Source organism: Quercus robur, chromosome 5 (assembly GCF_932294415.1).
Source record: "Quercus robur chromosome 5, dhQueRobu3.1, whole genome shotgun sequence".
Lineage (NCBI taxonomy): Eukaryota > Viridiplantae > Streptophyta > Magnoliopsida > Fagales > Fagaceae > Quercus > Quercus robur.
This window is the reverse complement of record NC_065538.1, coordinates 15,482,185-15,507,746: the sequence shown is the minus strand read 5'-3', so window position 1 is coordinate 15,507,746 and position 25,562 is coordinate 15,482,185. Positions and strand designations below refer to the sequence as shown.

At 34.1% G+C, this 25,562-nt stretch overlaps 1 protein-coding gene and 1 pseudogene across 1 annotated transcript; both read left to right on the top strand.

Annotated features, from left to right (window-relative positions):
- Positions 1-1,617: 1,617 nt before the first annotated feature.
- Positions 1,618-5,708, top strand: LOC126727874 (LRR receptor-like serine/threonine-protein kinase IOS1). The gene is made up of 12 exons (XM_050433776.1): positions 1,618-2,189; positions 2,280-2,758; positions 2,865-3,003; positions 3,093-3,164; positions 3,281-3,358; positions 3,438-3,518; positions 3,685-3,851; positions 3,974-4,194; positions 4,271-4,397; positions 4,769-4,831; positions 4,909-5,098; positions 5,236-5,708. The coding sequence occupies exons 1-12, from the start codon at positions 1,618-1,620 to the stop codon at positions 5,648-5,650; spliced, it is 2,604 nt and encodes an 867-aa protein (XP_050289733.1). The 3' UTR covers positions 5,651-5,708.
- A 279-nt stretch (positions 5,709-5,987) lies between these two features.
- LOC126727873 (LRR receptor-like serine/threonine-protein kinase IOS1) lies at positions 5,988-19,244 on the top strand (annotated as a pseudogene).
- The last annotated feature ends 6,318 nt before the right edge of the window (positions 19,245-25,562 follow it).

The window sequence follows — 25,562 nt, the reverse complement described above, 5'->3', positions numbered from 1 at the left end:
TTTCTACCCATTTTGATCAAAAAGCAAAAGTGTGAAATAAGAAAACATGACGGTATCTTGTCGAAATCTATTAAGCATAGTGTAAAAGAAAAATGTAAATTGATTTTAATTTTTGGCTATTATGAAAAATTAGGTCATTTTAGTCTTATTTAATATTATTTTAATATTTTAATTAATTGAAAAAGTTAAGAGTTGGAATAAGATTGTTCATTATAAACAATCATAAATAATAATAATAATAATAATGATACAATTTTGATTGAAGACTGCGAATTTTATATACTAAAAATTATCTTTACGCATATATAAATCAATTTTAAAGGCCCCCACCGCGCGCGCACACACACATATATATATATATATATATATATATTGAAATATTCAGAATATTTATGGCTCCACCTCACAAGTCAAATGTTAAAAGTCAATAGGTTGGCTGTTTTGGTAAGAGGGAATTATAAAAGAATATTTAAATAAATAATAAGGCGATTTCCATTAGGGCTCATAAATACTAGTGCAACAGAATCTCAAGACAATTATTGTTCGTTAATCAATTCTAAATTGTACTCCACCATGATATCTTCATTGTTATGAAATTGTTAGGGAAGCCTCTATATATATAGGGTAACATTGACTATAGTTTTCATTGGAGACTGCATGAATTATTCATAAATAATATATACTTGCGATGACAGATATTCTCCGTCTATCAGCTTATATCGAACTAATAAATTGTACAAGCATGTGGCTCATTTCGTGGAAGTCATTAGAGTGGAGAAAGACCTGGTCTACTGTATGTATGGTTTTGCTTTTCTAAAATAAGTATTCTTACTTCTTAGAACCTACGAAAATATGTATTAGGTGGTTCTGATAATATTTAATTTAATCCAAACTTGTCTATTTGTTTGAAAATGGGTATGGATAATTTTTTTAACCAATAATGAAAACAGGTCAACCCGAACATGTTGGGTTAGTTTGGCCTATGGGTCGACTCTTCATTTTCTTATGTAGGCCATCTCATTTTGTCTTCAATAATTTCGCAATTTGTTGTTTCTAACTTTTAAAATCTTTCTACCGGTTTTGTAGCATCTAATTAAGTTTCTTATCACTCGTAAGTTCTAATTATTTCAACTAAGAAAGTGTTTAATGATTGAATAAAAATCTTAGGAAAATTTTGCTAAATAGAATAACGGATATAGTACGTATTTACAAGGAATAAACATTACGTAATTACTTCTTATCACTCACATTATCATTGATTAACGGATACAGTACGTAATTACAAGGAATAAACATGAAAAATACCACTTAATTAAACAATTTGACAATGTCCTGGCATTTTTGCAATAGAATATCATCCTCTTACCAATGAGAACAAATGATTAAGTTGCTATATATTCTACTTCCTATACTATATTAGCTATAAACTTAATTATAAGCATAGCGGCTTTCTGTTCCTGAGCAAGAACCTGAAAATGGTTACAAGGATGTTCAATCATTTTCTCTTTGCATTGCTTGCTGGTTTCTCTCTACTTTTGGTTCATGGCCAGGATCAATCAGGTATCGTTATCTAAGTCTATCAGTTTTAATATATATTATCTCTTAATTATTGGCCATATGGCTAAGGTCTCTCTCTATTTTTGGTCAGGTTTCATTGGCTTAGATTGTGGGCTACCAGCTAATTCAAGCTATACTGAGCCAATAACAGGTATCAATTATATATCAGATGCAACGTTCATAGACACTGGTGTAAGTATGAGCATATCACCTGTGTACAAAACAAATAGCCTTGAACAGGAGTATAACTATGACAGAAGCTTTCCTCAAGAAACCAGAAACTGTTACACAATAAGTCTTACAAGTGGCACCAGATACTTGATCCGAGGGAGTTTCTTGTATGCGAATTATGATGCCAAAAGTAAACCTCCAGCATTCGACCTGTATATTGATGCTAATAAGTGGGATTCAGTGACATTACTCGATGAATCCACATTCATCTATGCAGAGCTCATACATGTCCCAAAATTAGATCATATTGATTTTTGTCTGGTGAACACGGGCCACGGTGTACCGTTTATTTCTGCATTAGAACTTAGGCCACTGAAAAATGACACATATGTCACTGTAGCTGGATCATTGTCAACTTTCGTGCGGCTTGATTTTGGTACATTAACCAATCAAACATATAGGTGAGTCATATTTTTTATACCATACTATGATTTTTGTTAAGAACTTTGAAGTTCAATATTTTCTAACATGCATTATTGGAAAACATTTAGGTACAAAGACGATGTTTTTGATCGCATGTGGTTCCCCCCTACGGCCATGGTTGATTGGACACCAATAAGTACTTCGCTTACAGTGGATGGCATAACTCACAGTGATTTCCAACCACCATCAGTGGTCATGGATACTGCCTCCACAGCAATAAATGCAAGTGTACCCATGACATTCAACTGGGTGGCCCCGGATAATACAACCCAATATTACGTCTACATGCACATTGCTGAAATCATAGAGCTCAAAGCAAACGAATCTAGAGTATTCAATATTTCTCTAAATGGGGTGTTATGGGGTGGACCTATAATTCCTAAGTATCTGCACACAACCACTGTATACAGCCCTTCAGCCTTGAAAGGGGGAAAATTTGAGTTTGCTCTTTATAAAATTGAACAATCAACTCTTCCACCACTCATCAATGCCATTGAGGTTTACAAGGTTGTAGAGCTCTTACAATCTCAGACAGACCAACAAGATGGTAAATTATTCATAATGCATTGTTTTTCTTTAACAAGGTTTTTGGTTTGTCCTAATGTACATGATCTCAACTGCCATGTATCTCTTGTATGCATTCGAAACTTTAGTTGATGCACTGAAGAACATCAAGTCAATGTATGGAGTAACAAGAAATTGGCAAGGAGATCCATGTGCCCCTACAGCATTTGTGTGGGATGGATTAAACTGTACCTCTAATGCTTATGAATCTCCTACAATCATATCACTGTAAGCATATGCCTCCAGACAACCTACAAAACTTTCTAACTTTAGTCCATATAATGTTAAAATAGCTTAAAATTTTTTCCATTAATTAGGAATTTGTCATCAAGTGGATTGACCGGGCAGATTGATCCTTACATATCAAATCTCACATTGATACAGTATTTGTAAGTATCGAAATCTCACACTTTCAATTAATTTTTATGTAAGAGTGTAAAGAAGAAAAAAATCTAAACCCCATTTTTTTTTTTTACAATCAATAAGTTTTTAATTGGATTTTTTATTTCAGGGATCTATCAAATAATAACTTAACTGGACCAGTGCCTGACTTTCTCTCAAATTTGCAATCATTGAGGGTCCTGTAAGTTATTAGGATTTGGAAAGGTATTTCAAAACTTCTATTCAAAAACAAAATCATCATGTTTTCTCAATCTTTGCAGAAACTTAGAAGGAAACAACTTGAGTGGCTCACTTCCTGCTGCCCTTCTTGCCAAATCAAAGAGTGGTTCACTGTTATTAAGGTCAGCTTTCTGTCATAACTTTTTTTCCCATTTTTCATTTTCATAACTATCCTCCTACAAGAAAAATATCAAAGAATTACATTTACACCTATTTCTAGCACATATATAACAGACTAATGGTGGTCGCAATTCTTTCATTTTTCGCCGTGAATTGTTTTAATGATAGAGTGGGAGAAAATCCAAATCTATGCTCATCAGTTTCTTGTACAACGGAGCAGAAGAAGAAGAAGACGAATATTATTGTTCCAATAGTGGCATCAGTTGGCGGATTGTTCTTGTTATTAGCTGCAGCTGGTATCTTTTGGATATTTAAAAAAACAAAAGAAAGAGAAGGTAAGACAAGCACAAAGTCTACTAATCAAGGCTAAATGTTTATTCAAGTTGTATATTCCCATTTGAAAAAAAAAAAAAAAATTACTCAACATATATTCTATTACAACTCTTGATGATCTTAGGGAATGTGACGGGAGGTAACACAACCAACAGTATGCAACTAGAATCAAAGAATCGACAATTTACCTACTCTGATATCCAGATGATTACGAACAACTTTGAGAAACTTCTTGGTCAAGGTGGGTTTGGCAAAGTTTATCTTGGTTTCGTAGAAGGAAATCCTGTGGCTGTAAAGATGATCTCCCAATCAGCAATTGAAGGGTATCAGCAATTTCTGTCTGAGGCACGTAACCACAACCTGTGCCATATTTTTTAGATCATTCAAATATATGAAAATAAATTGTGACTTTATATTACAGGTTGAACCTCTTATAAGAGTTCATCATAGAAACTTGACTATCCTTGTTGGATATTGCAAAGAAGGACCCAATCTCGCTCTCATCTATGAGTATATGGTGAATGGAGAATTGCATTCCCATATTTCAGGTCTGGTCACAAGTATAAGTACAGGTTTCACATTTTTTGGTTGTTCATTTTGATTTCTGAAGATCACAAACTTTCTATGGGTATATTTTAATAAGCCTATCGGCAAATTTTTTCACAACCTGGTTTCTTGTGATTGGTTTATAACAAAAGTTGTATTAGCGGTAGACTCATAAAAAGTGATAGTCCTATAACCACAACTTTTAACAAGTTGTAAACAAGGTTGTGAAAAAATATATCTTCCTACCATCGCTTGGAAAATTTAATAAATTGCATGGACAATATTTACTCAGCGGAAATAGAACTTAGAGAAAGGGCAAAGTAATTACTTCATGAGACTTACTAGTTACTACCGTGGAATGCTTTGGATGCAGAAAATAACTCAAATATCTTAAGTTGGGAAGGCAGAATTCGAATTGCATTGGACTCTGCACAAGGTAGCCTTAGCATAATTATTTTCTAACATGCATCTTTTCAGCTTTTCAACGTATGAAGTGTGGATTTTCAAATGCAGGATTGGAGTATCTACACGATGACTGTAATCCACCCATTATTCACAGAGATGTGAAGCCATCAAACATCTTGTTGAATGAAAAATTCCAAGCCAAGATTGCTGATTTTGGCCTGTCCAGAGTTATCCCAACAGATGGTAGCAGTTATGTGACAGCAACTGTTGCTGGCACTCCAGGCTACTTAGACCCCGAGTAAGTACCGGTTTGTTAGGATGGTTTAACACCACACTCTTTTGAAGTATAACTTCTTAAAACCTCATTTTCTCTGTGTCAAAAATATTTTCGTAATTGGTATCAACCTTTTTTTATTTTTCCGAGAGGGATTGCAGGTACTTCAGATCAAACAAATTAACTAAGAAAAGTGATGTATATAGCTTTGGAGTTGTTCTTATGGAGTTAATCACAGGTCGACCTGCTATAAAGAGAAGCACTGAGCCCGTTCATATAAGTCAATGGGTCAATTCCACTGTTGCGCACGGGGATATTCGAAGTATTGTTGATCCAAGATTACCAAACGGAGATTTCGATCTCAACTCTGCCTGGAAGGCTGTTGAAGTATCCCTGACTTGTGTATCTGAAAATCCCCTCAATAGGCCAACCATGAGTCAGGTAGTTATTGATCTAAAGGAATGCTTGGCAACAGAATTAGCTCGAAGGAAGGAGGACGGTGTGACTGAATCAAATGATTCAAGTCCAATTTTCACAATCCATGTGACTGCTAGAACTAGTCCTTCAGCAAGATAGTTCTTAAGTTGTTCCAAGCATTAAAACTTTCATACTTAATCTTGAAGCTTTCCTGCTTTGTCTACTTTTCTTTTATTATGTCGCTGCAATTTATTTGTAATCACATTATTATGTGTTAAAACTAGTAGCTATGATGGACAATTTATTTGTGATATGTACCTATTAATCTCAAACTCGATCTATAAATTCAGCCAATAAAATTTGGAGAACTCTTCAGTACAAGGTTTTTCTTTTTTCTTTTTTCTTTTTTTTTTAAAAAAAATTTGGGGTAGACTGCCTATTTTTTCCTCAAGACAAGCTTTATGAAAGCAGCATCCTAGGATGGAAGAGGAGTACCATGCGCAATAGTGAGACCGATGAGGGCTCAAAGTTATCACGAAGAGGCATCATGAAGTGTATAAATTTGTGGTGATCACAGTATTTGGTAAAGTGCTTCATATCGTCTACATGTTTTTGTGGAGAATCTGGACCAAATGATTGTTCCCACGTCTAAAAAACTTGGGAATAAAAATAAATAATGGACTGACTTGGTACCTAATGCATTTCTTGTAATAATAATCTGAAACTCTTAAAGCTACGTCTTGAGTGAAATTACAGCAGTTGGCGAGAAAATATCAGATTGCCTTTGCAATTCAAAATTCAAAGTTTTGGCATGAGACTCTTGATGATGGGAACCAAATCTTAGATCAACTAAGACAGCATCTCGCACAGAATACTGTCTCAATCTTTGAGGTATATAGCAAAGGCATTTTCTGATTCATCCTTCTTTGGTACTAGGTTGGAAATTTCACCAAAGACAACCCCATTATTTTCTGCCATTAAAGAAAACTGCCACATTTTGAACCGCCATGTGTAGCATCATTAGATTGGGCCATGGAAATAAATGTGATTGGATATGTAGGGGTTGGGATCAAGTGGCTTGGAGGGTTACCCACATTCCTAAATGACCTTGACATAAGCTTGTTGTATGATTAACATCAACTTTGAAAATGTAAGATTTTAAAAAGTTGTACATAAAAATTCAAAATTAAAAGTTGGCTTAATGCGCTAGATACAACCAGATGTGATGGACTGGTGGCTAAGTGCAAGGACTAGCATAATGGGAGAGAATACCATTGAAAGAAGTAGAAACATAACTCTAATGCCATATTAAAATACGAAAGGAGAATGCATGAAAACAAGGTAAATATGTAAATTATACTCTCTAAGTTTAACCAAAATTCAGTTTATGCCTCTAACTTCACTTGAGTCCTCTAATTTTAAGTTTATTAAATTTGGAAGCTATGTTAGATTTTGATAAATGGTTGCTTACCGTTAAGTACACTTTTTTTTTTTTTTTTTTCAATTTCTTAAATAAAAAATCCCGAAAATTAAAATAAAAAATTATTAGAAAACAATCCTAGTTTTTAATACAATTTTTCTTAACTATCAAAAATATATATATTTCAAATTGGAAGAATACAATCCTAGTATAGACAGATTTAAACGAAAACTTTCTTTACAGATTACACAAAATTTCTATCCAAAGGAATTGATTTTTATTTTTAATCAGCTTAAGAGAAGAACACTATAGGAACTTCCACAACTTTCTTTCTTTTTTTTACGATAGATAAGAAAAATTATATCAAGAAGAAACTACTTCATCAAGGAAATGAAGTAGACAAAGAAGATATGTACAAGCAATAGAGAGATAATGGAATATCCTTTCAACAAAAAAAAAAAAAAAAAAGCATTTAATAGAGAGAAACAAAACACTTATGAATTAGTGTTCGGTGCGATTATACCAACACTAATGTACTGGATCCCATTAAAACCATTCAATTTTGTAAAATTTGTGAGCTTTAACCCATGCACTGATGAGATTGGAGAGTGAGAGTCACCTATATGGCTTCAGTGTATTAAATACTGCTCTATTTCAATATGGTACGCTTTAGGATTTGACTTTAGCATATTATGAACGTTAGCCTGTATGACTTTTTTTTTATCGTTGACTTGGAGGTTTTATTTTTATTTTTATTTGGAATGGCATTGACTTAGAGTAATAATAATTATTTTCACTAAGTATCCTGCATGTACAAAACATGACAGCAACACGTGTCTATTCAACATTTCAATTCTTTTATGACAAAAACTTTTATCTCACTTTTACGAAGTCTTAATTTTTTTTTTTTTTTTTTTAATTACTTATAGTTCACCACTATAAAATTGTATTAAAACTTGCGGCACAAAGGTTGATTCCCTTTATTTGCTAATTTGATGAGCTGTGGATTTGCAAGAGAATCTACCCAACAAGGACAACTGACTAAGTAGTTAAACTATTCTTTTATATTTTTCGCAGTATATAAGGTGCGTATAAGATGACAAAAAGCATGTCCTCAGCTATGTTCCCTATTGTGCTATCTCCTATCAGCTGTGGAGCATGAAAAGTCAAACTTGCCAATGAATTATCATTCTCCAAATTTTGACGTAGACTTATTGAATAAATTGAGCATGTAACCATCCCCATCTCCAGCCTCCCCCATATGTTTAACAACGGTGAAGGTTCAAGCCCCTCTTGTTTTTATTAAATAATATCTTTAATTCAGCGAAAGAAAAAATGTTCACAATCTTGAAATTCAGATATTATTTTGATACAGTTCAAAACCAGCTTTGCTGGTTTGTGAACACGTTGCATTTGATTATTGTTTAAAGACTTCGCTAATGAAATTCCGAGTTGTTGCTGAGACATCAACTCTTTTGTAACAATATACTCTTCCACATTGACTTGGACTTTAAAAAAAAAAAAAAAATCGATTAAAATAATTTTATAGGTACTTTATAATTTATATATGAGAACCAAAAAAGGTCAGGAACATACAAGTTAAAGAATTTATGATGTTGATGGGGGTTGCAAACCATTTTATGTTTGAATTGATTGGTGGTTTTGCTCTTCTATGTCTAGTTCATGCCTAGGATCTCCATTTCCCACAACCCTACCGCCCATTGTTTTTATATGTATAATACGACAATTTCATGACATAAGAATCAAATCTACTATTCAACCTAGAAGCTTGATTGACTGAGTCCTGTGCTGCTAGTTAGTTAAATGAGTAATTTGAAGGCAATTAATTTCGTGTACGTATAAAATATAAAAATACATTGACAAAGTTTTGCAAAAAACTTGAGCCAAAATGACCAAATATTACTATTTACCAAAATATGTTGCAATTTACCATTGTTTATGAAATATATAGGGATATGAAGTATGAGTACTAAAAAAGGTCTAGAACAACAAATAACTAACTTAAAAATTAAAAATTCCAGGCAGCCACTGCCACAGAGGCAAATTTTAGTGGAACTTGAGTTTCTTCAACTCAAGTTACACAACAAACTCAAGTTTGAGGAACTCGAGTTCCTAAATAGTGGTAGATTGCAACATATTTTGGCAAATAGTGGTATTCGGCCAATTTGGCCTACAAACTTTGCTATAATTTAAGTCTACAACTCCCACTAGTAAAATTAACTACTATATATTTTGAAAATCTAATCGTTGAATTGTATTTTTTTTTTTAATGTTTTTAACATGTACGTGTCAAATTTCATGTCAACAAGATATTATTTACTATACACTTTATAAAAATAATTTTTATGAATAATTTTAGGCTACAAAAATTTAAAATTTTAATATTTGATTGATAACATATCTATTAATCTTTGATTTTCTAGAAATTTTGCAACTATGTAGAATATAATAAGAAAATGTAGTCCAATTGTGAATTTGTCAAAATTCACATTTAATTAAAAAATATTGAGTGGACTTGTATAGCCTTAGATGACTACAATAAAGTTTGCTGTCAAACATTGTACTTTAGTTTTTTGAATTTTGTTCTTTCAAGCAAAGGTTCCCCAAAGAAATTAAATTAACCCAATAAATTAGTTAAAACAAAATAACTATATTAAGGTGTGAAAATAAACCTTAACGGACTAAAATGGACTATAGGGACCATTTGCCTCTGTTGTTTATGCAAGTCAACAAACATGCTCATACAACTTGCATATGTCTTGACTAGCTATCGAGTTGGAAATGCGGGCGCCATTCTGAGTTAACATTAATTGTCACTTAATTACTGACCAAATGCCTAAGGTCTCTCTATTTTTGGTCAGGTTTCATTAGCTTAGATTGTGGGCTACCAGCTAATTCTAGCTATACTGAGCCAACAACAGGCATCAATTATACATCAGATGCAACGTTCATAGACGTTGGTGTAAGTATGAGTATATCACCAGCGTACAAAACAAATAGCCTTGAACAGGAGTATTACTATGTCAGAAGCTTTCCTCAAGGAATCAGAAACTGTTACACACTTAGTGTTACAAATGGCACCAGATATTTGATCAGAGAGGGAGTTTCTTGTATGCAAATTATGATGCAAAAAGTAAACCTCCAGGATTCGACCTGTATATTGATGCTAATAAGTGGGATTCAGTGACATTACTCGATGAATCCACATTCATCTTTGCGGAGCTCATACATGTACCAAAATTAGATCATATAGATTTTTGTCTGGTGAACACCGGCAATGGTGTACCGTTTATTTCAGCATTAGAACTAAGGCCATTGAAAAATGGCACGTATGTCACTGAATCCGGATCATTGTCAACCTTTCTGCGGCTTGATTTTGGTTCATTAACCAATCAAACATATAGGTGAATCATATTTTTTATTTATCATGCCATCTTATATTACTATGATTTTGCTAAGAACTTTTAAATTCAATATGCGTCAGGTACAAAGATGATGTTTTTGATCGCATGTGGTTCCCCCCTACGGCCATGTTTGGTTGGACACCAATAAGTACTTCACTTACTGCGGTCATGGATATAACTCACAATGATTTCCAACCACCATCAGTGGTCATGGATACTGCCTCTACAGCAATAAACGCAAGTGCACCCATGACATTCAACTGGGTGCCCCCTGATAACACATCCCAATATCATGTCTACATCCACATTGCTGAAATCAAAGCTCTCAAAGCAAACGAATCTAGAGTATTCAACATTTCTCTAAATGGGGAGTTATGGGGTGGACCTTATATTCCTAAGTACCTGCACACAACCACTGTATACAGCCCTTCAGCCTTGAAAGGGGGAAAATTTGAGTTTGCTCTTTATAAAATTGAACAATCAACTCTTCCACCACTCATCAATGCCATTGAGGTTTACACGGTTGTAGAGCTCTTACAATCTCAGACAGACCAACAAGATGGTAAGTTATTCACAATGCATTATTTTTCTTTAACAAGGTTTTTAGTTTGTCCTAATATTCTTGATCTCAATTTTTAATAATTTCTTGTATGCATTCAAAACATTAGTTGATGCGATCAAGAACATCAAGACAATCTATGGAGTAACAAGAAACTAGCAAGGCGATCCATGTGCCCCTACAGCCTATGTGTGGGATGGATTAAACTGTACCTATAATGCTTTTGAATCTCCTACAATCACATCACTGTAAGTATATGCCTTCAAATAAGCTAAAGAGCTGTCTTAGTACAATCTATCATGTCAGAATAACTGAAAATTTTCTATTAATTAGGAACTTGTCATCAAGTGGATTGGCTGGGCAAATTGATCCTTACATATCCAATCTCACAATGATACAATACTTGTAAGTATCGAAATCACACACAATCAATTAATTTTCATGTAAGAGGGTAAAAAGGACCAATATTTAATCTCCATTTATTATTACAATAATAAATTTTTAATTGAATTGCTCATTTCAGGGATCTATCAAATAATAGCTTAACAGGACCAGTTCCTGATTTACTATCAAATTTGCAATCATTGAGGGTCCTGTAAGTTATATGGATTTCGGAAAATTATTTCAAAACTTTTATTTGAAAAGGGGATCATATTTTCTCATCCTTTGCAGAAACTTAGAAAGAAACAACCTGAGTGGCTCACTTCCAGCTGCCCTTCTTGACAAATCAAAGAGTGGTTCACTGTTACTAAGGTCTCCTTTCTGTCAAAACTTTTTGTGCCATTTTTCATTTTCATCACTATCCCACCACAAGAAACATGTTAAAAAATTACAATCGCACCTATTTGTACCTTGTGTATAAGGGATTAGTGGTGATTGCAATTCTTACCTTTTATGCCATGATTTTTTTAATGTTAGTGTGGCAGAAAATCCAAATCTATGCCCATCAATTTCATGTACAACGGAGCAGAAGAAGAAGAAGAATATCATTGTTCCAATAGTTGCGTCCATTGGCGGATTTTTCATCTTGTTATTAGGTGCAGCTGGTATCTTTTGGATATTTAAAAGAATAAGAGAACAAGAAGGTAAGACAAACACTGCGTCTACTAATCAAGGTTAAATGTTTATTCAAGTTGCTTATTCCCATTTGAGAAAAAAAAAAATTTACTCCACATATTATTCAAACTAGTGTTTAACCCGCGCGATGCGCGGGATCATTTAAAATCTCATACGTATAAGAAAATACAGGTAATTGCTTTAAATATATGTTATACATTGTTAAGACTCTTAGTCATTACAACTCTATTTTTGATGGTATTTACGAAGGATCCTGACAAATTAAATTGAAATAAACAGACATGTTTTTCACTGTATAACTAACCCTCCTAAAAAAATAAGAGATCAAAATGATAACTTGTGTATAGCTATAAAAATGGTTTCATTAGAAGTAATAAAGTTGTAAGAATTAGATATCTTTATATTTCTTTTAAAATAAAAAGGAAGAGAGGAAAAGAAATGGGAAGAAAAATTTAGTTGACTTATATACAATTATATACACTATATTGACTTAGTTGAAAAATTAAAGTAACCAAAAAAATAGAGATGTAGTAGCTGAACACACATAACTTTTTACTTTACAATAACAGAACAATAGGGAAAAATCTATTTATTTTAATAAAGCAAATCCTGTTGTCTACATTCTTCATTCAGCTTATACACTTTGAAATCAACCATTTTGGGACCATCACAGTGTCTAATATACCAAATTGTGAAATATAATTACATTTTATAGTAACGCTGTTCTAATCTGTCAGCTTTATTCAGTACATTGAGTTTACTCTTCTAAAGGAAAAAAAATAATAATTAACAATACTATGAAATACATAAAGACTTGTAGAGTAAGGTAGTATATACAATAGAGTTCATTTTTTTTTTCTTCTTTGTAGCAATTTGCTTAGTACTTTTTTGACGTTTTTGAAGCATTTGGAGCGGCATTCTTTCAGGTCTTTGAACAGATGTTTCTCCTATTTCTATTTTTTGATTGGCTATGTACACTAACACTAAGATACACACAATAAAAATAAATAGGTAAACAAAATAAATAAAGCTAACAACAACATTTAAAAAAGCCTCCCAATAAATTGAGTGTAATAGTCTGAGCAGTACAAAAATTAAAAGAAACAAAGACTTATAAGCATTCTAGTAAATTAAAGACATATATCAATAAGGAAATAACAATAAAATTTACATTAAAAACTCAGTAATTAACATTAAAAATAAAAAATTTTACTTACTAAAAATTAAAAAATAATTTTACTCAAACATTCAGTTCTTAAACCATCCATCTTACAAAACGTAAAGACAATCAGAAAAGAAAAGTGAGATAAACGAAGAACCCAAGAAATGGATCTAACAACCATATATAAAAGAAAAGCCAATAGGAAATAAGAAAATGTTATTCTAAATAAGAACCAAGTAAAAGCATTGTTAAATATTATGTGTAAATAATTAAAGATTATAACTTTTTTTTTTTTGAGAAAATTAAAGATTATAACTTGAGGCCAAAACATTGAGTGAAAGAGAATAAATGTCCGGATTTTAATTCAATTCCAAATAACAAAAAATAACGTTGAGGATGTGAAATAAGAACTGAAATTAATGATTACATAATCATCACAAATAGAAATTCAAATCCTTCAAAACCAACATAACGTAATCATTGAGCTACACTGAATAGTAAAATACCCAAAAACTGATCCACATATCTTAAGAAATAGGATTGGATGATTTGCAAGTTTTGGCAAGTAACAAAAATTAAAAAGTGAAGTTCCAAACTTTAAGAAAAATAAGACAGACAATACTTTTACAGGTCAATTTACTGAAGAAAAAAAATTTAATTGAAACCAAATACTTCAAAAACAATTCTGACTATATTGTTCAGGGAAAAAATTAATTCAAACCCAAAGACATCAAATGAAAAAAACGTAACCCAAAAAAAAGAGAGAGACAAAAGGAAAGTCAGGCTAACCTAAACCTTTCAATATGATTCGGTATCTCTTCTTGCAAAATACTAAACCATCGTATCTGGTAGAGAACTGCGTAAATCTGTAAAAGAAGAGAGATGAAGAGAGACTATAAAAGAAGCGGACGCAAACATTATAATATGGTTTGAGTTGCAAAAAATATGAAAGATTGTTTTACTTTTTAATAATCTATTACCTATTTCTAATATGATGATGGTAAAGAATTTGGCTTCCATTAGCCAAGGATATATATAAATAAATACTTAAAGCACATCAAACAGTAAAACTTAAAGCAAAATTTACAATATATTTTGTAAATAAAACATAATAGTTCAATGTCATATGACCAGTGACTTTTATGAATAAGTAAACTTAGTATATATTTACACCCATTCAAAATAATAGAAACAGCCAATAGCCTAAGGTAAATTGTAATTGCCAACTTCTAAATTTTAGTATGTATTTAGTGCTTTAAATTAATTCCATGAGAAAACAAAGAACCATAAACTTTGCATATGAAAAAGAATCCAACAAATTTAGACAATATTTATACATTTTGGTGAAAACAGATTCAGTTCTTAGGAAATATTATCTTGAACAACATTGAACAAACAATTTTAATTTTAATCAAATGTTTGATACCCCTTTGCAGCTTCACTTTTGTGGTCATGCCACATTGGCTGCTGCACATACAATCTTTGTAAGTATTCTACAGTATGAAACTCAAAGAAAAAGAGGTGTGCTCCAACCAAACATGATCTACTAAATGAATTACAAACAATTTCTGTCAATTTAATAGTAATTACATTCATTGTTTTATAAATGAAAATTCACCTACCAGCAACCATAAAGTTACAACAACAAAAATACATTACACTTTCAGATTTCAAAATCTTACAATCCAATCTAACCAACAACACAAATATACATCAGAATTGAATCTCACACCAAATACCCAAAACAAAATCAATTATAACCCAAACACCTTAGGTTTTACGAATCAAGTTTGTACCCATATAAAATTATATATATGGCAAGCCACAGTATCCGAAACTTGAATTAATATTTCACATACATCAATCACAGCACACAGATTTATCGAACAATAGTTCTTAAACGAAATTATGCAGGAAAATTCCTGTAGAAATTTGAACAATCAATTTCCACAACAAAGCACCAAAAGGGGAAAAATGAACACAGAGAATTGATGCGTATATTTCGTCCAATTTTCACAACAAAGCACTCCAAAAAGGTAGAATGAAGACACAGAGAATATTCTGTAAATTGACGGAAACAGGGGAAACTTATCCCGAAATCACAGAGAAGTTTCAAAACCGAATCAAAACAACAAAAACTCATACAGAGAAGGAGAGAAAGTGAGGTGATTCCAAGATTATATTCCTAACAGATTATATTCCAGCTCAAACACAATAAAATGGCACATTTATTCATGACCAATCTGCGGTTAGATCCTATCCAGAAAAGAAAAAAAAAATCTGCAGTTAGAAAACATTGAGCAAAAGAATTAAAATTAAATCTATAGTCAACTAAAATTTAGCAAAAAAAAAAAAAAATTGCTATAAGTTTAAGAGAAGGGCTGTCAAGGCCCTTAAATGCCAACAACTGGCTCCTCTTTCATTTCCTAGTGAGTTTTCATTTTAATTTTTTGTACTCTTCCCTCACCTTCACTAATTAGTCACATAATAGATAATCTTCATTTTGATGTTGGCCCATATGCTTAATAAACTTTGTCGTAATCTATGTTTTGAAGTTTGGTTTTACTCCCCATTTGTTCAATTCCTTCCTCTCTCCCGACAATAGTTCCTCCAATGTTTTCTAACTTAAAAGTAAAACCTTGAATGTACCCATCTATTTTAAGTTCCAGTTAAGTTCTCAAAATCTCTTTTTTTAAGATTTTCTTTTCCCATAAAACTTTTGCACTCATAGTCTTATTTGTGTTGCTGTTAAGGAAATCTTTGTTCTAAATCAAAGCAATTGCACAAAGCAATTGCAAATGGAAAAGAGATTTCATTGAACAATGAAACAAAGAAGAAAATTTAAGCTATCATACCTTTCATTTTATTGTAGAAAACCCAACGGTAATTCTTCTATTAGAGAACCCAGTAACTTTTCTGGTAGGGAAAAAATTAAATTAACAATTGAGATAAATGACATTTGAAAGTTTGAGAAGATATTCTAACTACCCATGAGGCGTTCACCAAAACCAAACGATGCCAACAAATTGCAGTTGGCAGTACTTACGAAGTTTTTTTTTTTTTTTTTTTTTTTTTGGGATAACGATAGAAATTTTATTTGATAAAAGGGAAATACATGTACAAACACAACAACCTTGTAAGCATAAATACAGGGGAACAAAGACCTGTTCTGCAGAAAACAAAATATGCAACAAAATAAATACAGCCCATGGACATAGAATACAGAAACAGCAACAGATATTACAATTACCCCCTGTAAGCACAAATTATGCAGATAATCCTGAACCTGTTCTACAGAAAACAAAATATGCAGCAACAGAAATACAACCCGTGGACATACATAACAGAAACAACAACAATAGTTCTTAAACGAAATTATGCAGGAAAATTCCTGCAGAAATTTGAACAATCAATTTTCACAACAAAGCACCAAAAGGGGAAAAATGAACACAGAGAATTGATGCGTATATTTCGTCCAATTTTCACAACAAAGCACTCCAAAAACGTAGAATGAACACACACAGAAAATTCCGTAAATTGATGGAAACAGGGGAAACTTATCCCGAAATCATAGAGAAGTTTCAAAACCGAATCAAAACAACAAAAACTCATACAGAGAAGGAGAGGGAGAGGGAGAGAGAGAAGAACGTACCTGGAAAACTCAAAAGGGGATAGCGATGATCAATCGAATCTCCACTGTGGCGCAAGTAAATTTTTTTTTTTCCTCCTAGCGGAGTTTGATGTGAAGAGATCGCCTCTATCGTAGTACGGCTAGGGTTTTTTTTTAGAGAGAAAAAAAGTTAAGAAGACTGATGTGAAGAGGGTAGGATTTTTCCCTTTTTCCCTTTCTCTGTATCGCAATATTGGCATTTTTTTTTTTTTTTTAAAGAAAGAGAAAATGTTAAGTGGTCTGAAGAGATCGGCAAATATTTTAAAATTTCTACGTTTTTTTTTATTCTTTTAACAGATTTTTTTTTTTTTGTTAATATAAAAAATTACAGCCAAACGGTATTAATATTTTGAAAACAATATAATGTATCGCTTTTTAAACTTACACATGTCTGAATTTTAAGTAGAGACTTTTCCTATTTGTCATTACTTCCTTAATTTTAGGAACTCATTTTCTCTCAGCTTCTGTTATTATATATAGATAGATTCTTGACGATCTTAGGAAAAATGACAGGAGTTAAAGTATCCAACCTTCAAAATGTACAACTAGAATCAAAGAATCGACAATTTACCTACTCTGATATCCAGATGATTACCAACAACTTCGCGAAACTTCTTGGTGAAGGTGGGTTTGGCAAAGTTTATCTTGGTTATGTAGATGGAAATCCTGTGGCTGTAAAGATGATCTCCCAATCAGCAGTTGAAGGGTATCAGCAATTTCACTCTGAGGCATGTAACCGAAACTTGTGCCATATTTTTTTAGTTCATTCGTATATGTGAAAATAATTTGTGACTTTATATTACAGGTTGAACCTCTTATAAGAGTTCATCATAGAAACTTGACTATCTTTGTTGGATATTGCAATGAAGGACCCAATCTCGCTCTCATCTATGAGTACATGGCAAACGGAGACTTACATTCCCATATTTCAGGTCTGGTCACAAGTAAATATATAGGTTTCACATACTTTGGTTATTACATTTCAATTTCTGAAGATCACTAACTTTCTGTGGGTCATATTTTAATAAGTCCAGAGAAAAATTTTCACATCGTGGTTTGTTGTGATTAGAATATAACGGAAGTGTTATCAGTGGTAGAGTCATAAAAATAGATATTCCTCTAATCATAACTTGCTACCTTAACAAATTGTAAAAATGGTGGTGAAAAAGGTTCCAAACATTGGAAAATGTAATAATTAAATTGCTTGGACAATATGTATTCAGTAAAAACAAAATTTGGAGAAAGGGAAAAGTAATTTGTTCCTGAGACTCACTACTTTTGAATGCTTCGGATGCAGAAAATAACTCAAATATCTTAAGTTGGGAAGGCAGGATTCGAATCGCATTGAACTCTGCACAAGGTTAGTGTCTTGGTGTAATTCTTTTCTAACATGCATCTTTTCACCTTTTCAATGTATGATGTGTGGATTTTTTAATGCAGGATTGGAGTATCTACATGATGATTGTAATCCACCCATAATTCACAGAGATGTGAAGCTGTCAAACATCTTGTTGAATGAAAAATTCCAAGCCAAGATTGCTGATTTTGGCCTATCCAGAGTTATCCCAATTGTTGGTGGTAGTTATGTGACAACAGTTGTTGCTGGCACTCCAGGCTACTTAGACCCCGAGTAAGTACCAGTTTGTTAGGATGGTTTAACACCACACTCTTTTGAGGATTACTTTTTGAAACCTCACATTTTATATTGAAACAACTCTTGAATCAATAAAATATATAAATAAATAAATAATTCTCTAAAAATTAGTTTCACCATGCAGACACGGTCCATTATAGGTCTAGTTAACATCTTAAATTTAAAAAATTTCAATAAATTTAATGACAATTTCAATTAGAAGAAAGTAACATATCTTAAGATACCCTTTTGAAGTTTAATCCGTATCAAAAATATTGTTTTAACTGGTATCAATTTTTTTTTTCGTTTTTTTCGAGAGGGGTTGCAGGTACTTCAGATCAAACAAATTAACTACAAAAAGTGATGTATATAGTTTTGGAGTTGTTCTTATGGAGTTAATCACAGGCCGACCCGCTATAATGAGAAGCACTGAGAACGTTCATATAAGCCAATGGGTCAATTCCATGGTTGCACATGGGGATATTCGGAGTATTGTTGATCCAAGATTACCAAACGGAGATTTCGATCTCAACTCTGCCTGGAAGGCTGCTGAAGTATCCATGACTTGTGTATCTGAAAATCCCCTCAATAGGCCAACCATGAGTCAGGTAGTGATTGATCTAAAGGAGTGCTTGGCAACAGAATTAGCTCAAAGGAGGGGGGACAGTGTGACTGAATCAAATGATTCAAGTTCAATTTTCACAATCAATGTGACTACTGGAACTAGTCCATCAGCAAGATAGTTCTTAACTTGTTCCAAGAATTAAAATTGGCATACTGAATCTTGAAGCTTTCCTGCTTTGTGTCTACTTTGTAGGGAATTTAACCAAAAATTCCTAACCTGTGAGAAACAAAACAAATAGAGAAAACACATGTCAAAGAAAATAATCACACGCACAAGACAATATTTACGTGGTTCGGCAATTTGCCTACGTCCACGGAGTTGCAGGGATTTCACTATTATCAGGGAAAATACAATAGTGCATAAGAACACTCTCAAGAAACCCAAATCCCAATTACACCTTAGCACTCTCTCACAGAAAAAATAAGAATAGAAGTTGGCTGCCTCTCTTTTCTCTATTTTCTCTCATGCGGCTAGGTTAATTGGAATTACTCCTTTTCTTTAATCTCACGGCTGCACATTACTTCTCAAAACCTAATATATATATATATATATATATATATATATATATATATGTCAAAGTCGGCTAAAAGGTGGGTTACTATTCCAAACAGGATTTGGTCAAATAAGGTGGACGTGGGCTTGTGGCAATTCAAGCCACACACGGCCCACTTCAACAAATCTCCACCTTGGCTTGAATTGATCAAGCTACACAAGCAAACTCCTCCATCAGCTCCACCTTAGCCCTTAAGGGCTCACAAGCTGCAAACATCAGCCACAATACCTCCATAACACAATCCCTCATCCCTGTAACTCATCCTCCTGTCCTCAAGCTAGAAGACCAATTGAAGCTGCGCACAGCTTCAACTTCTCAATAGTGACACCCTTAGTCAACATGTCTGCCGGGTTCTTAGATCCACAAATCTTCTCAAGTATTACCAGTTTATCTTCAACAAGGTAACGGATAAAGTGGTATTTTGTCTGTATGTGCTTCGACTTTGAATGAAAAGCCGAATTCTTGGCAAGAAAGATTGCACTCTGACTGTCACTGTGTAGAATGCCCATCTCCTGCTTCTTACCCAATTCTTCTAAGAAACTATGTAGCCAAATCATCTCCTTTCCAGCTTCAGTTGCTGCAACATACTCAGCTTCTGTACTAGACAAAGTAACAATCTTCTGTAGATTTGAAGCCCATGATATAGCTGTACCACCCAGAGTAAAAACAAACCCAGTAGTACTCTTTCTACTATCAATATCACCACCAAAATCAGCATCTACATAACCCTGCAGTTTCAAACTTGCACCTGTGAAGCAAAGACATGTATCTGATGAACCCTTCAGATATCTCAGAATCCACTTGACTGCCTCCCAATGCTGCTTTCCAGGCCTACTCATGAATCTGCTCACAACTCCCACTGCATGTGCAATGTCTGGCCTTGTACACACCATAGCATACATCAAGCTGCCAATAGCTGAGGCATAGGGCACCTTGCTCATATGGTCCCTTTCTTCTTCTGTCTTCGGTGATTGTTCTTTGCTTAGTTTGAAATGACTACCCAAGGGTGTACTCACTGGTTTAGCTTCATTCATGTTGAACCTGCTGAGAACTTTCTTCACATACTCTGACTGTGAAAGCTTCAATGTACCATTAGCCTTGTCTCTAATGATTCTCATACCAAGGATTTGCTTTGCAGCTCCCAAATCCTTCATTGCAAACTGTTTGGACAATTGCTTCTTCAGATTATTAATCTCCTCAATGCTAGACCCTGCAATAAGCATATCATCCACATACAACAGTAATATAATGTAAGAATTGTCAAAAGACTTAACATAGCAACAGTGATCAGCTTCACATCTCTTGAACCCAATTCTATGCATAAAACTGTCAAATTTCTTGTACCATTGTCTTGGAGCTTGTTTTAGGCCATACAAGCTCTTTTTCAGTTTGCAGACTAGATTCTCTTGTCCTTGAGCAATGAACCCTTCTGGCTGAATCATGTAAATGTCTTCCTCTAAGTCACCATGAAGGAATGCTGTCTTCACATCTAACTGCTCAAGATGTAAGTTTTCTGCAGCCACCATTCCCAGTACTAGTCTGATTGTTGACATCTTCACAACTGGAGAAAATATCTCTGTGTAGTCAATGCCTTCCTTCTGCTGGAACCCTTTAACAACTAATCTGGCCTTGTAACGTTTGCTACCATCATGCTCATTCTTTATTCTATATACCCACTTGTTGTACAAAGCCTTCTTTCCTACTGGTAATTCAGTCAGTTCCCATGTTTGATTCCCCAACAAGGAATCCATCTCATCCTTCATGGCTAACTCCCACTTGCTTGAATTCTCATCTTGCAAGGCTTCATCATAACACTCTGGCTCACCACCATCAGTCAACAAGAGATAATTTAGAGTGGGTGAATAATGCTGTGAAGGTCTAATGTTCCTGGAAGATCTGCGGACTTCAACTACAGGTGTACTCAGATCTACCTGTGAATTTACATTCTCTTTATCTTCTTCACCCCTTTTCTGGACAGTACTTTCAGTCAATTCATCTAAGTTGACAAACTCAGATTTCTTTTGATCTATCTCTGTAACATCTGACACTACAGTTGATCTGTCCTTGTACATAACCTGTTCATTAAATATCACATTTCTACTTCTGATGATTTTCCTGTTTTGTTCATCCCAAAACCTATAGCCAAATTTCTCATCACCATAGCCAATGAAAAAACATATTTTAGACTTTGCATCAAGTTTACTACGAGCATCAGAATCAATATGAACATAGGAAACACAACCAAAAACTTTTAAGTGTGAAAACTTTACCTCTTTACCGCTCCAAACCTCCTCAGGAAGTCTGAACTCCATGGGAACTGAAGGTCCTCGGTTTATCAGGTAAGCTGCAGTGCTAACAGCATCAGCCCAAAAAGTTTTTGGTAGTCCAGCATGCAACCTCATACTCCTAGCACGCTCATTGAGAGTTCTATTCATGCGCTCAGCCACACCATTCTGCTGTGGTGTCCCAGGAATGGTCTTCTCCATTCTAATTCCCTGTGCAGCACAATACTCACTGAACCCTCCATCTATGTACTCTCCTCCATTATCTGACCTCAAACATTTTACTTTCAAACCTGTTTCTGTCTCAACCATGGCCTTCCACTTCTTAAAGGTTTCAAATACATCTGATTTATTTTTTAGAAAATAAACCCATACCTTTCTACTTGAGTCATCAATGAAAGTGATGTAGTACCTTGAACCTCCAAGGGATGCAACCGGAGAAGGCCCCCACAAATCAGTGTGTACTAACTCCAATTTTCCAGCCTTCGGTGTCCTGCCAGTTTTCAAGAAGCTCACCTTTTTCTGCTTTCCTAAGATGCAACTTTCACACATGTCAAAATCAATGGACTTCAATTCTGGTAGTTTTCCTTTTGACAGCAGCATCTTTATCCCTTTCTCACTCATGTGACCAAGTCTGCAGTGCCATAGGCTTGTATCAGTACTTGCATCAGCAACTGCAATTGTGTCTCTTGGACTTGAGGTCATGTACAGAGTACCAGTTTTCTTTCCACGAGCCAATACCCTAACTCCCTTTGTAACCTTCCAAGTACCACCAACAAATAGTATTGCATGTCCTTCATCATCAAGTTGTCCAACAGAAATCAGATTCCTTCTCAGGTCAGGAATATGTCGTATCTTCTCCAGTAACCAAACAGACCCATTGGGCAACAATATTCGAACATCTCCCATACCCACAACATCCAAGGCTGAACCATCAGCCAAATACACCTTACCAAAATCACCTGCAACATAATTCTGTATGATTTCTCGGTGTGGAGTGGTATGAAACGAAGCTCCTGAATCCAAAACCCAATCATCAAGTGGACTGTCTACTGCAAGAAGTAATGCATCCTGTACCTCTTCTGTTACAGCATTAGCAGAATCATCTTCATTCTTCTTCTTAGGACTTTTGCATTGATTCCTAAAGTGATCTGTTTTCCCACAATTCCAGCATTGTACTTGTTGGCCTGATCTAGATTTACTTCTGTTCCGATTAGAATTTTTGGATTTTGATCTGCCCCGATTTGAATTTCTGTTATTACCTTTGCCTCTTGTCTTAAGGTTTAGGGCAGAACTAGATCCTGAGGTTTCACCTGCATCTCTTCTGCGAATCTCCTCAGCCAGAATTAAATCTCGTATATCATTGTACTTGAGTTTTTCCTTTCCTGTAGAATTGCTTACTGCCATCCTCATTGCCTCCCAACTATTTGGCAAAGAAGCCAAGACGATCAGAGCACGAATCTCATCATCAAAATCAATTTCTACAGACGACAATTGATTTGTGATAGTGTTAAATTCATTTAGATGTTGTGCTACTGATGCATTCTCTGCCATCTTCAGATTGAACAGTTTCTTCATCAAGTGCACTTTATTGTTTGCTGACGGCTTTTCATACATACCAGACAAAGCCTTCATCAGATCTGCTGTGGTCTTCTCTTTTACAACATTGTGTGCAACAGACCTAGACAGAGTTAACCTAATAACTCCCAATACCTGTCTATCAAGAAGAGCCCATTCCTCAGCCTTCATAGCCTCAGGTTTTGTCCCCAAAAGAGGTAGATGCAATTTCCTCCCATAGAGATAATCTTCAATCTGCATCCTCCAATATGCGAAGTCTGTGCCATCAAACTTTTCTATTCCAGACGCCTTTCCTGCTTCCTCTGCCATTGCTCCCACTCAAACCTAACCCTAGGCTCTGATACCAGTTGTAGGGAATTTAACCAAAAATTCCTAACCTGAGAGAAACAAAACAAATAGAGAAAACACACGTCAAAGAAAATAATCACACGCACAAGACAATATTTACGTGGTTTGGCAATTTGCCTACGTCCACGGAGTTGCAGGGATTTCACTATTATCAGGGAAAATACAATAGTGCATAAGAACACTCTCAAGAAACCCAAATCCCAATTACACCCTAGCACTCTCTCACAGAAAAAATAAGAATAGAAGTTGGCTGCCTCTCTTTTCTCTATTTTCTCTCATGCGGCTAGGTTAATTGGAATTACTCCTTTTCTTTAATCTCACGGCTGCACATTACTTCTCAAAACCTAATATATATATATATATATATATATATATATGTCAAAGTCGGCTAAAAGGTGGGTTACTATTCCAAACAGGATTTGGTCAAATAAGGTGGACGTGGGCTTGTGGCAATTCAAGCCACACACGGCCCACTTCAACATACTTTTCTTTAATTTTATTATGTGTTAGATCTTGTTCAATGTTGGCACATTCCGTTCGAAGTTTCTACATATTTTTATCGTCAAACAATTTGTATTTGTGCTTTGTGGGTCATTTGTGTATTTGGGTTGGGTGTGTTTGAGTCAAGTAGTGTTGCTGGTTTTTCAAGTTCGAATCTGCAAAGATCAAGTTCACACCAGCGAGGCAGGCACGTAGCCACGGGTGGAGTCAGAAATTTTAATTTGTGGCGGCCGAAATTAACTTGAATCTTATATATTCTCAAATTAAATATCATGTACTCTATGATTTACCTTAAGTTACATTAATATTATATGAAACTCTTTTTTCTTTCTTTGTTTTTACAATGTAACCATGTTTCTCTAGCGTATGCTAGTGATGCAAAAGAGAAAAAGGAGGGCATATGTTTCTATTTCTCTTCCCCATTGTATATATTTTTTTCAATTAATTAAGTCTACTATCGTTTTCTCTCAAAAAAAAAAAAAAAAAAAAAAAAAAAAAAAAAAACATCAAACATAGAGATATGCAGTTAAAACTACATAATGGAGGCTTTAGAATTAATGTATGCTCGATATGGACATATATGCTACAAGTTTATTCGTGAAAAAATTATTTATTACTCATATCTAATACTTACTACAACAAATATGACTTTTTTCAAGGGTCAAAATCCTTAAAAAAGTATTAAAAAACCTTGAAAATTTTTATTTTAAGAGTCCAATTGACCCTTTCTAAAGTGGCGCACTTCTTTCCATGTAAATTTAACCATATTGAACAAATAAGGTCCTCTCTATAACATCTATATAACATTCCTACAATTCGCTTTGTTCAAGAAATTGTGCAGTGAAACAAACTCTAAAACCGGTAGCAGATTCCATTTAAGTCCTCCCCACATTCTATGCCCCAAGTAAAAATTAATATAATAGTTTTTAAATTGCCACCATCGCCAAATGAAAACTATTTCATTCTCATTCAATTCCAATGCATCAATTTTACTAAAAAAAAAAATCAAACTTACAATCAAAAGAAGATTTTATATACAAAATTGAATCAGGCTAAAGCTTCAGATTAGACCTAAAACAAAAATGAACCAGGAAATGCATAGCAAAATGAAGAAAATGAGAAATATGTAATCCACACCTTCTGCTTTTTTAAGCCAGAGATCTATTTTGAATCAAAGCCAGTTTGGTGTGATTCCAATTCCAAAGTATCCAAACCGTAGCCCCTAATTTATACTATTA